We start from the raw sequence: 13,121 nt of genomic DNA, 5'->3' as shown, positions 1-13,121 counted from the left end.
TGGACACAGTGCCGAGCGTTTAAAAGAGAGTGGCCAATTTGGCTCGACGTACGCGACTGACGTTCAGCCACATGAACGTCAACATCAACCCGTCACAGATCGAGGTAAACGGACCAACACCTCGGATCTCGCCTAAGAATTGCCCCAACAAATTTTACTCCAGGCTATGACGCACTAGAAAAACTTTAACAAAAAAGACAGCGGTGTCTACAAGCCTACTGGAACCTACAAAAGGATTATAAGGAAGGAACACAAGAACTTTAAGAGACTGCTCAATGTGTCAGAGAGATTCTGCTCTGACAACTGAGCTGAACTTTTATCTGTTAAGATTGTGCATGGCACAACAGAAAGTCAATGTTCCATGGCTTTTTCTTCTATGAAGAACCCAGAGAGAGTTATTTAGTTATTATTTATTTCCTGTTTTTTCTGTGAAGAACTCAGAGAGGGTTATTTAGTTATTATTTATTTCATTAATAGTGTTATTTGTTTCCTGACTTTTTTTCTGTAAAGAACCTGGAAAGGGTCATTAAATAACCGTTATTTGGTTATGTGTGGCTTTCTGGAAAATAATAATTTTTTTAAGCTCCCATACGATCGTCACACTTTTTCTGTTACAAACTGACACCGGCCCCCCATCAGAGAAGGGAAAAGTTATGTGGCCCTAAAAGGAAAAAGTTTGGGGACCCCTGAACTAGAATTTCAAATTTTATTAAGTAATGATCAGACAGAACAGTAGTGTATGGCAGTAATGCTATATTTGAGGTTGCAAGTCCTCGGGATAATACCAGATCTATGGTATTTCCATTCTTATGCGTTGCTGCCTGTACGGCTTGCATAAAACCAAACGTATTTGTTAAAGTCTGAAACGCCGAAGTTAGTGGCTCTGACGGTAAATTCATGTGGATGTTGAAATCGCCCATGATAATTATATTATCCGCATTGGTTACTAGATCAGCCACGAATTCTGAAAATTCATCCAGGAAGTCAGAGTAAGCCCCGGGTGGACAGTAGTCAAGTCAAGTCAAGTCAAGTTTATTTGTATAGCCCCAAATCACAAGCAGTCTCAAAGGGCTTCACATAGACAGAAATTGACAATTATTCTCAAAGCATCCCCTGATCTTAAGCTCCCAAAAGGGCAAGGAAAAACTTAAAAACCCCTAGCAGGGGAAAATGAGAAACCTTGAGAAGGGACCACAGATGGAAGGATCCCCCTTTCAGGATCACCAGGTTGAAATGGATGCAGAGAGGGCACAAATGATACAACATGAAAATCAATTAAATAAAAAGTGGATGTCCATGTCACAGCAGAGGGCTGCCGAAGGAGCCCTCAATTGTCCTGGCAGTGCTCTTCGAGGAGGTTGAGCTGCAGTTCCCCTTTCCTGAATTGGCCCACGAGAATCCAGATAGAAATAACAGCAAGATAAAATGACGGTAAAGCGGTGGATTGGACAGTGAGAACTTCAAATGTTTTAAATACGTTGATCGAACGAGGCCTAAATCTAAGCTCGGAATTCGAGATGAGGGCGACACCCCCACCCTTTTTTCGAGGACACGCCACATGCGAGCTCACAAAATTTGGAGGCGAGGCCTCGTTAAGCGGCAGCAATTCATTAGGTTTTAACCAGGTCTCGCAGAGACCAAAAACGTTTAGATTATGTTCCGTGATGTGGTCATTAACGAGAACTGCTTTCGTATGAAGCGATCTAATATTCATAAAACCGAGTTTAAGTGTAATCGGTCGATCACGGTGTGTATCTATCGAAGGATATTTAAACGAGATGCGAGTAAGATTGTGTTCTCTAGGCCTGACATCACCTCTCGAATGTTTGTTAGCGCGGTGGGACGATACAGCCGTGGGAATCTGATAGTAAATATTTGTTACACATGTAAAATTATCTGAAACGGGCACCGTTTCATCAGCAAAACCGGTCGGGGTGGAGTGATTGGATTTGTCTACTACCCCAGTAGAAAGTGTGTTTATGTGTACTGTAGCACTATTCAAACTGTCACGCTGTAGTCTACATGAGGAGCTATGTGCATGCTGGAAGTCTAGCCTAGCGCTTTAGCTTAACAGACTCCAAACCCATCCTGACAGGTGGTCTAATCACCTGTGCCCCGGCCTGCTCTAAAGTGACCTGTCATTTGTGGCTCAAACAGTAATCTATATTCCTAGAAAGAGTGAAGGCGCCTTCACGGTTAGGGTGAAGGCCGTCCTTCCTCAGCAAGTCGGGGCGGCCCCAGAAGGAGGGCCAGTTATCTATAAAATACAGTCCCTGCTTTTTACAGAACCCAGCCATCCATCGATTAAGGGAGACTAATCTACTAAACCTCTCATCAGTGCCTCTCCCAGGCAGGGGGCCAGAGACAAATACTCGATGCCGACTCATCTTTCTGGCGAGATCACAAGTCCTCGCTATGTTTCTCTTTGTGATCTCCGATTGCCTCATCCTAACATCATTGGAGCCGACGTGTATCACTATGTCCGAGTAGCTAGTGTTGTTGGAACTACGCTGTTGACTAGACCTATTGCGAGTCAGCTCCCTAAGATTAGCTTCTATGTCGGGTGCTCTGCCCCCAGGAATACACATTACCGTGGCTGGATTTTTAAGCGTAATATTTCGGGTAATGGAGTCACCTATGACCAAAGTGCGAGGGCCAGTAGACCGAGATGACTTTGGACGGCTATGCGTCTTACCTGGCTCATCGCGATTAGCAAGCCGCTTGGGGCTAATGCTAACTGGGCTAGCGGGCTGACTACAGTCCGCGTCTGTATCCGCCACATCTACTGTTATCGCGCAATTCTGCTCTAACTGGCAGACACGTCCCTCTAGCAGGGACAACCTCTCTAAGAGAAGGGTGCAGTTGGTGCACAAAGCCGTACAAACCTCTTGATGCACAGCCATACTTTGTGTCCGATGATCGACGGTAGACAAACGGGCACGAAACTTCAGGTCTCCCAGGCACTCCGGCTGTGAAGTACAAAAGATCGAACAGTGTAATAAAAAGATTCAAACTTACTTTAGAGTCAGGGAGATGAGTTCCACGCTGGAGAAAACAAAATCGTCCAAGCCTGAAAAGTATTGAGAGTCTGGGCTGAGAAGGAAGAGGACGTCCGGCAGAGAACCCGGAAGTGTGTGTCCAAAAGTGCAAGTAAATCTTGTCTATAGGAGATTTAACAATGCCGTGTGCCGCGCCGCAGTTCAAATTATTCCACAGGCCCATGCAACGATATATAAACTATATTTTAAATACCGTATTTTTCGTACCAAAAAGCGCACTGGATTATAAGGCGCACCCTCATTGAATTTTTTATTTTAGAAAGTATTTCATATATAGGGCGCACCGGATTAAAAGGGGCATAAAATAGAAGCTATACTGCAACAAACTGAGGTTGACTAGGGTTGCGGTATGCATCCACTAGCCAATAACCTATGAGCCCTCTGTAAACAATCGCGTTTCTCAAACAATCTCCAATAAAATGATCAGAACTGACTAAAGTTCAATCTATCACTGGTACTGCTTACCTATGTTTCCCTTCCATATCAATCCGTAAATGTACTCAAAACATTAACAGAGCAGCCTATTTTGACATGAAATAGCCTTGTGCGTATACCAGCTATTTTTATAGCATTAGCCACCCGCAAACTCCCATGAGCCTCAGCTCGCAGACCCCCATGAGCCTCAGCAAAGTGTAAACAATCGCGTTTCTCAAACGATCTCCTATAAAATGATCGGAACTGACTAAAGTTCGATCTAACACATTGGTACTGCTTACCTATGTTTCCCTTCCATATCAATCCGTAAATTTACTCGAAACATTAACGGAGCAGCCTATTTCGAAATTAAATAGCCTTGCGGGTACAACAGCTATTCAGTGACGCCCCCTGACTACAGTTGCCGCAATGTTGGGAAGCGATGCGACCTTGTAATATACTAGTTGTACTAAAATGTACTGAAACATTTTGGCAGAGCACTGTGTACAACCAGTAACAAACAAATTCATCAATTGATCCATATATAAGGCGCTCTGCATTATAAGGCGCACTGTGTTTTTTGAGTAAAATGTACGTTTTTAAGTGTGCCTAATAGTGCGGAAAATACGGTAACTATCACATAAACAACAATCTTATCAAACCATTTGTGTCACTCCAAATCATTAAATCCATCGATCAAATTTCTCGTCTTTTATCGATCGTCCTTTGTCAACAAGGCCGTTTACCGCGCCGCAGTTAAAATTATTCCACAGGCCCATACAACGATATATAAACTACCGTTTTTTTCCGTGTATAATGCGCGAAATTTAACTAATTTATTGTCCTAAAATCTGGGGTGCGCATTATACATGGGTACAATTTTTAAAACATTTTTTTTTTTTTAGTTTAGTTTTTTTTTTTAAAACAATCATGGTACAACAAAACCAACAACAGGACTGACCGACAAAGACGTGGAACAAAAAGACAGGGTAACATTACCAAAGACAGGAACAGAAACCAAACAGACATCATGACAATAACACATGCAATGATCCGACGGTGAGCGAGGGGCAGACAGGACTTAAATACAAAACACGTTACATCGATTGAGGTGACACAGGAAGGGAGGGGTGACGCGAACAGAAACTATGGCAACCTAGACCAGGCGTGTCAAACTCAGTTTGGCTCTGGGGCCGGATCCAGACTTTCTGTTCTCAGGTGGGCCGGATCAGTAAAAGTGTCAACTCCAACTATTTAGCTTTGTTTTCCAGTACTATGCTTTATCATTCAGCCTACATTTGTAGCCTACCCTACATATTATAATCACGGATGACAAGGGATCTTTTCTAAGCACAACACATTTATTCACAATGGAGAGAAAAAATGATTTTCATGTTTGGCATTGAATGTGTTAACAACTGGTTTATTTTAACAGTTGAGTGAATGCAGTTTTACACCTGAACCACCTCACCACACTAAACAAACTCAAGTGGGAGCTATGAAAAAAAATGTTTTGCCTTAATTGTCATACTGCTTTGAAATAATAATAAATAAAAATACAAAATAAAAGTTTTAGCAGTGCATGGGCAATAAGATTAGACTACATCAGCTCAAACTACTAGGCTGGGCCTACTGAAGCTGAGAATATACTGCACAATATTAATTGTCTTTAATATGAAACCAGATTAATCTTATTTTTAATGATCTGTATTCATGAGTGCAAACAAATGTCGTGTCATCACACTTTTTTCTCTCTCTCACTGCAGTCAACTTGCTGCTGCTGGCTCCTGAAACTTGGCATCTTTTTGCCTTTACAAGTGCGTCTATCAGGTGTCAAATCCTGAGTAGCAGCACATTTAACAATGTCATTCAAGTGTTCATTTGTTAACCTTGAGCGCTGCTTTGTTTTATTATTGTTCATCACGGAGAACACCTGTTCACAAAGATAAGTAGTCCCAAACATGGAGAGAACCTTTGCAGCCATGGCTGTTAATTTGGGGTAACCTGGCACAAAATACTGATAAAACGTATCCAATCCCACGGACCCAAATTTATCCTTCATAGCGGAATCGCACTGCAAGTCAATAAGCTCGAGCTGAATGTCAGCTGGCACATCAGAAGGCTTCACTGTAAATGGCAAGCGAAAAAAGCCGAACTTGTTCTCAAGTTCACTGAAAACCTGAAACCCCCGCTCAAACTCTCGCAGCAAATCTGTTATGTTGTCTTTATATTTATCCAAATCGGGACGATCCGGTGCCTTCGTACGCACAGCTGTGAGACATGAGAAGTGTGTGATGTCACCGCTGGATAGCTGCGTCTCCCACAGTGACAGTTTCATCTTGAACGCACTTTGTTTATTTCCTGGTACTAACTCGTGTCAGTGCCGCATGCTGGACGTGAGCTCTTTTACACATTTACTGCCCTCTAGCGGCCGGAGGGAGCATTTGAGTGGTATTTATTTTAAAGAATCATAACTTTTGATAGAAATGAGCTAGTGACTCACTTCTTTTTTTGACATACTCAGAAATTTATGACGGGCCGGATTAAATCATCCAACGGGCCGGGTCCGGCCCGCGGGCCGTATGTTTGACATGCCTGACCTAGACACATAGCAAAACTGGGGACGAGACATGACAAATCTCCCTCGAAATAAAACTTGAAATCACCTTTCTTCTTGTTTGTTGTCAATCGCGCATCGCATTCAGCCATCCTGCCCAACACACTTAGTCAGTAAAATTCATAATTGACGACACATCGTTTGATGCGATGGTGCAATCCTTGATGGTGTGTTATTGTCAAATATTGTTTGTTTTTTAATCTCCATCGCGGACCGGACGTCATACGGAGGCAGTATGACTGCGCATGCGCACTATGGATTCAATTCACAGTTTAATTAGCAGTTTCAATCAACAAATAACAAAATGCGTATTACAGGTAGGTAATATTTTATTTCACAACACTTTGCCTTGTTCCTTTTGTCTCTGCTGTTCACTTCAAACACGCTCCATACGACCGCAATGCTCTCGTATCAGACGCTTGCTCGATCACCTGCTCGTTTGCTGTCACAATGTACCCTACACAAATCCGAAACATTTGTTGCGGCTCCGAGTCACGACGAGGGGCAAGTTTTGGTTTCCAAGGGTGTTTTTTATTCCTCTTCAACGTCTCTCCCATACAGAGCCGTTTTTTTCACGTCCGCACGCCTTTTTCACATGTGCGCACTGATCGCGGTGGTGCCTTTACGGGCAGTCGGAGAAATCAACGCCAACAAAAAAAATTACATCCAGCCTAGTTAAGACCATACCAAAGACTATAAAAATGGGACCCATTGCCTCCCTGCGTGTGTGACGATCATTGGGACTTAAAAAAAAAAAAAATTAAAAAAATACTTTTTTTAAAAAAATCATAAAAATTGGATGCGTATTATACATGGGTACAGGCTTTTTTCCAGCATCAACATGCCATTTTTAGGGTGCGTATTATACATGGGGGCGCATTATACACGGAAAAAAACGGTATATTTTAAATAACTATCACATAAACAACAATATTATCAAACCATTTGTGTCACTCCAAATCATTAAATCCATCGATCAAATTTCTCGTCCTTTATGTCATCCTAGTGACAGAGGACATGTCCAGAGGATATGGCGCTTTAAAGTGTTAATTACTTTATTTGATATTTTCTCTCTATTTTTCATGTTTTTAATATGTTCAAGATAAAGATATCAAAGCATGTGAAGTGATCAACTATACTAAAAATAACATGTGAAGTGGTCAACTATACTTGTAAGTAAGTGAGCAAGTAAAAATTTGTGGAAAAAAACATATATAAGTTGCTCCTGAGTATAAGTCGCAAACTGAAAAAAAACGCGACTTATAGTCCGAAAACTACGGTATGTCAATGTAATCTCTGCTTCATTTATGTGTATAAACAACGAACGTTAATCTAAGACCACTTGTAGCTTAATTTACCTTAACCCATTATGATCTAAAGCACCTGGAAAAACACGCCTCTAAAACCTACGGGTGACTTTAGAAGCACTCCCGAAAACCTGATGCTTTACTGGAAATTCAGCAGTATTGTCACCCCCTGTAGCAGATGGAAACATGATTCCATAAACCTTGGAGAACTCAAGTTAAGTCAAGTTTATTTGTATAGCCCTAAATCACAAGCAGTCTCAAAGGGCTTCACATAGACAAACAATTGACAATTATTCCCAAAGCATCCCCTGATCTTAAGCTCCCAAAAGGCCAAGGAAAAATGTAACCCTACCAGGGGAAAAATGAAAAACCTTGAGAAGGGACCACAGATGGAAGGATCCCCCTTTCAGGATCACCGGGCTGTAATGGATGCAGAGAGCGCACATATATGTAATACGTAATATGAAAATCAATGAAAAAGTGGATGTCCAAGTCAAAGCGAAGAGCTGCCGGAGGTGCCCTTGAATGTCCTGGCAGTGTCTTCGAGGAGGGTAATCCGCTGCAGTTCCCTCATTTTGAATTGGTCCACGAGAATCTAGACAGCCTCTGTCAGCTTGGGTACATATCACCTAACCACCTCCCCAGCTGGGTAGGGGATGGGGAGAGGGATAGAAATGTGTCTTTAAACGTGTCTTAAATGTTTTTACTGAGGTAGCAGTTCTAATATCCATTGGTAGGGCATTCCAAAGCTCCGGAGCCAGAATAGAAAATGCTCTAGACCCTGCAGACATTTTCGTGGCCCTCGGTGTCGCTAAAAGGGTAGCGTTTTGCGAACGAAGGTTACGAGACGGAACAACTAGGTCGACGAGATATGAAAGCGCTAAGCCATGCAGTGATTTATAGGTTAATAGAAGAACCTTGAAGTCACATCTTAAATGGACCGGGAGCCAATGTAAGTTGGCTAATATTGGGGTAATGTGATCAAATTACACGTGGCTTTCACATTAACCTTTATTTCTATAAACATTCCGTGTAATTTTTAAAAATTCTCCATTTATCGCTGGGGACGGCTGCATTTAAAACGGCCTCAGTTAAAATTAATCCTCCATTCATCAAAACTTTCTTCCGCGTTGTACACAAACATACTTTTTAGCCACAAATCACAATTCAATCACAATTCTTGTTAAGAAAGCTCTGTTTTCAGGAAAACTTACAATACAGCGCTGGGCTTTTCGTGCAACGATTCTCAGGAGCAGAAAGTCCCGATTCAGAAAAAGCAATGATACGTATAATGTTTCCCCTGGTTCAAAGACCTCAAGAGTTTTCTACCTAATTGTGAAATTCCTACATCTAACATGCTCGATGAACAATTCTATGAACCAAGATCACTGTCACGTGTTAATTGTGATGCATTTCATTGGCTACAAGATCGTGAAGCAAATGTCAACAAACATAAAATACATTTGCATTCCAGGTTTTAAAGGGAGAGATGTGTAACAGCGCTCCTGGCTCAAAAGGTTGAAATACGATAATGCGCTCCTGGCTTAAATGGGACCCATTGCCTCCCTGCTTGGCACTCAGCATTAAGGGTTGGAATTGGGGGTTAGATCACCAAATGGTTCCCGAGCGCGGCACCGCTGCTGCTCACTGCTCCCCTCTCCCCCAGGGGATGGATTAAAATCACATGGGGATGGGTTAAACGCAGAGGACAAATTTCACCACACCCAGATGTGTGTGTGAGACGATCATTGGGACTTTAACTTTAACTTAAATGAGCTAATTTTCATTAATATATAAAGTTTTTTTTGTTTATTGTTTTAGTTCAAGTGATATTGCTGGGCCATCCATCTATCTTCTTCCACTTATCCGGGGTCGGGTTGTGGGCGCAGCAGCTTTAGGAGGGATGCCCAAACCTCCTTCTCCCCAGCCACTTCGTCCAGCTCATACCAGGGGATCCCAAGGCGTTTCCTGGCCAGCCGAGTGACATATTCTCTCCAGCACGTCTTGGGTCATCCACGGGGTCTCCTGCCGATGGGACATGCCCTGAAGACCTCCCCACCTGCAGTCCAGGACCTTACCAGGGAGGCTGAGGAGTGAGATTGCGCTGTAGTTGGAACACACCCTCCGGTCCCCCCTTCTTAAAAAAGGGGACCACCACCCCAGTCTGCCAATCCAGAGGCATGTCCACGCAATGTTGTGGAGGCGCGTCAGCCAGGACAGCCCCACAACATTCAGAGCCTTTAAGAACCGGGGCCTTGCCTCCGAGGAGATTTTTAACTACCTTGGTCACTTTGACCCCAGAGATTGGAGAGTCCACCTCAGAGTCTCCAGGCCCTGCTTCCACTGCGTGTCGGTGGAATTGAAGTCTTCTTCGATGTATTCTCCCCACAGACTCAAGACGTCCCATTATTGCTGGGCAATATCTGAATTTGCAGATTCAGTCAACCCAACATTTAATTTTTTTTAATTTGATGTTCATGTTCTGATTAATAAAAAATAAATCAGCCCTAAGACTATCTCGGCTCTTGCCCAAATGTATCAACAACTTGGAAAAATAGGTTCTGTATTATGCTGACACACATCCAAGGCATGAGAGACTTCCGGACATCACAATTTATACACTCTACAATTGTTGCTATAACATTTAGGAAATTAACTGTTTATGAATTCTTTGTTTTTTTAGCACTCATATGAACATTAATATAGACATGGCAGTAAAAGGCATTCTGGGTATCTTCTCAATGGTTACTGGAAGATGGCCTCAATTCCTCGCCAATGGAGGGAGTCACAGGGAAAACTTGGCGCTGCAGAATGTGCAGGTTTGTCATTCAATCACACAACATTACGTGTTTTACCAGCAGATATTGTGTTGCAACCAAGATTATTTTAGTTAACGAAAACAGGCTTAATACTTCTCAAGGTTTTCAAGCCACGAATCAACTTGTGACGTTAGCAATTTGTCATACAACCCATCTTAGATTTATTTAATTGGGGTACGTGCATGCACTGCACTTATTGTAATCCAAAGTCTGTGGACTGTTAAACTCTACTTGGTATCATAAACATGTTTTAAATTAAAACAATACTTAAATGGTGTTTTTTTAATCTTGCACACAAATAAAACAAATCTTTTGAATAATGAAAACTAATACCACAACCAACTAAAACTAAGCTGAAACTATCATTTAAATTCAGTAACTACGATAACCCTGGTTGTAAATCACTGCTTATTCTTGAGGACCTTCATACTAAATATTTAAGGTCATGCAATGTTTTCATAGGCAAGGATAAGGATGGTCCTGGCTTATTTGTTCGCCCAACTGAGTCTCTGGAGTCGAGGAAAACCAGGGGGCTTACTGGTGCTTGGCTCAGCCAATGTAGATGAGAGGTAATAACTGCTTTTCTTATGGAAACGGGCCGTGGGTTAATCCTATTAAAATGTGACCTTTGCAACCTTCATTGCTGCCCTCTTCTTCTACGCCAGTGCTTCTCAATCATTTCTGTGATGCGCCCCCTAGGGAGAAGAAAACATTTTGCGCCCCCCATGTTACAATTAACATAAAAGAAATACAAAAATAAAAAAGAAAGATCAACTTACAAAAAAGAATAACTTTATTAATAAAATTGTTTTTTAGTCTGTAACAGAACAGATTCTATGTGCATCACTTTGCCTGAAATTAAAAATTAAATTATAATTATTTAAACTATAAACATTCTTGACCAACTGCCATTTTATGCTGAAAAGATATAAAAAATAATAATAAACATACATAATATTAAATTAAATAACAGCAATAAATAATATTCAATTCAAAGTAATCAGCAACATTAACTCGGGAGCGCATTCACCGAATCCCTCTTTTAGTGAAAAATATGTTTTTTTTCGAATTCAACCCATTGATGTTTTTTTACTGGTGCACAAAATAGGCCATGCATGAACATCATCTTGTTCAAAGAACAAAACAAACACACAATGCAGGAACTCACAACAAATGTACCTGGAAATCAGTGTGAATTTTGCTGTTGCTTTTGAGAGACGAGTTCCGATATGCGTCATCATGAATTTACAAGATCAGTCATGTGTGTCCGGACCGCCGCGGCGGAGGCTCTGCCAAACCCTTGAGACCGACTCATTGAACCGCTAGGATTCGATTGAACCCAGGTTAAGAAGCACTAGTTAAAACCTTCTTAAACTATTGAGAAAAACGTGGTGCCCCTAGTCGCGGTTGATTATACTGCTGGCAGTAGATTTTCTGCCACCACTAACAAATAATTGATTATTCAAGGTCTACAACAATGCTAGATTATCTGCCTGAATATTTGATGTGTTGGAGAATTTTCTGAGCTGTATTGACTGGACAACTCGAATCTCTCCCTAATAAAATTTCTTCTCAGTCTGACAGGTTATTTTACAAAGTATGACTGCTCAAGTGCTGACATCAACCCTATTGGAGGGATTAGCAAAAATGACCTGAAGAGTTTTCTTCAGTACTGTGTTCAGCAATTCCAGCTCACAGCTCTTAGAAGGTGAGAGTTGCTGATTTGTATATTTACAAAGGGACACCTAAATGTGTTGATCACTGGCACTTATATCATAAGGCTGCATGTAAAATTTCAGCACAAAAAGTCATGATTTATGGGTATTTTTATTATACTGTATATATATCTTCTTTGTCTCTCTCTTTTTCATGGATGCCATTCATTCAGGACACCTTGGTTCTTGTTTTGGTTATCTGTAGAGTGCTTGTCCCTTCTTTTGTTCCGTCTGACTGTGGTACCTCAGTTGTTCACTATTGTCAAATGGGTCATTTGTGTTTCCTGAAAGTAATTGTTTCTGTCTTGCCAAAGCAGTGTTTACGTTTGGCAAAGTGTATCGTTGGATGTTTAACATCAATGTTCAGAGTCCTATGGATATAAATGAAATGGCAATGACCAATGAACAAATCATAGCACAAAATGCTTCTCTAAACACATTGTGCTCTAATCTTAGAGACTTGTAAAAGAAAGAAAAGCTGCCATTAGAGAATTACTGCATTTAAGATGTTCATCTCCTCATTTTTTTGTAAGTCAGCCATAAGAAGACAGACTTTTTTTTTTTCCATTTAGATTATTGGTATCTCCGTTTTTTTAGTCATTTAATGTCCTTACAGCATCCTGGCTGCTCCACCCACTGCTGAACTGGAGCCTCTGACTAACGGACAGGTGTCGCAGACAGATGAGGTAGGAAATAAGAAACTCCTGTCAAAAACAAACAATCTTTTTCTCAGTGATCTTAACTTTTTAGCACGTTGCTATTTGACTCTTATTTGAGATTTTACTGCTCAGGGACGTGCGGTCAGAGGAGGCAAGGGAGGCCACGCCTCCCCTGCATCATGAAAGGGGAAACATTTTTTTTAATTGTTTTTATTATAAAGTCATTTTCCTTTTAATTTCAGTAGTTTTGTATCATTTTGAACTAAAATCTCAGATTTTTTCATAGTTATTTTAACCGAAGACGATTCGCTCGGAGGAGTCAACTTCCTGCCCTGCCTCCTCTGAGGATTGCGTAATCACACGGCTGCCCATGCTGACAGGCTATGCAGTTAGACCGAACTGCTGTCTGTCGCTGTTTAAGTGTTCAAACACTGTGGCTATATTTACTAGTTTCCGTAGTTAAGCTGATGTATATAATATGCTTATAATATCTAGTGTTTTTTGTTATCCGTCTGTAACGTCGTGTTTCTT

General features: G+C 41.3%; 1 protein-coding gene across 5 annotated transcripts in view; it reads left to right on the top strand.

Annotated features, from left to right (window-relative positions):
- Positions 1-13,121, top strand: part of nadsyn1 (NAD synthetase 1) — a 164,586-nt gene that overhangs the window by 138,151 nt on the left and 13,314 nt on the right. For all 5 annotated transcript variants that reach the window (XM_061277341.1, XM_061277340.1, XM_061277343.1 and 2 more), the window contains 4 exons: positions 10,081-10,216; positions 10,679-10,785; positions 11,793-11,924; positions 12,548-12,617. In XM_061277341.1, the coding sequence (XP_061133325.1) occupies positions 10,081-10,216; positions 10,679-10,785; positions 11,793-11,924; positions 12,548-12,617 (445 nt within the window). The remainder of the gene's footprint in view (positions 1-10,080; positions 10,217-10,678; positions 10,786-11,792; positions 11,925-12,547; positions 12,618-13,121) is intronic.

Source organism: Syngnathus typhle, linkage group LG4, assembly GCF_033458585.1.
Source record: "Syngnathus typhle isolate RoL2023-S1 ecotype Sweden linkage group LG4, RoL_Styp_1.0, whole genome shotgun sequence".
Taxonomy (NCBI): domain Eukaryota; kingdom Metazoa; phylum Chordata; class Actinopteri; order Syngnathiformes; family Syngnathidae; genus Syngnathus; species Syngnathus typhle.
This window is presented reverse-complemented; position numbering and strand designations above follow the sequence as displayed.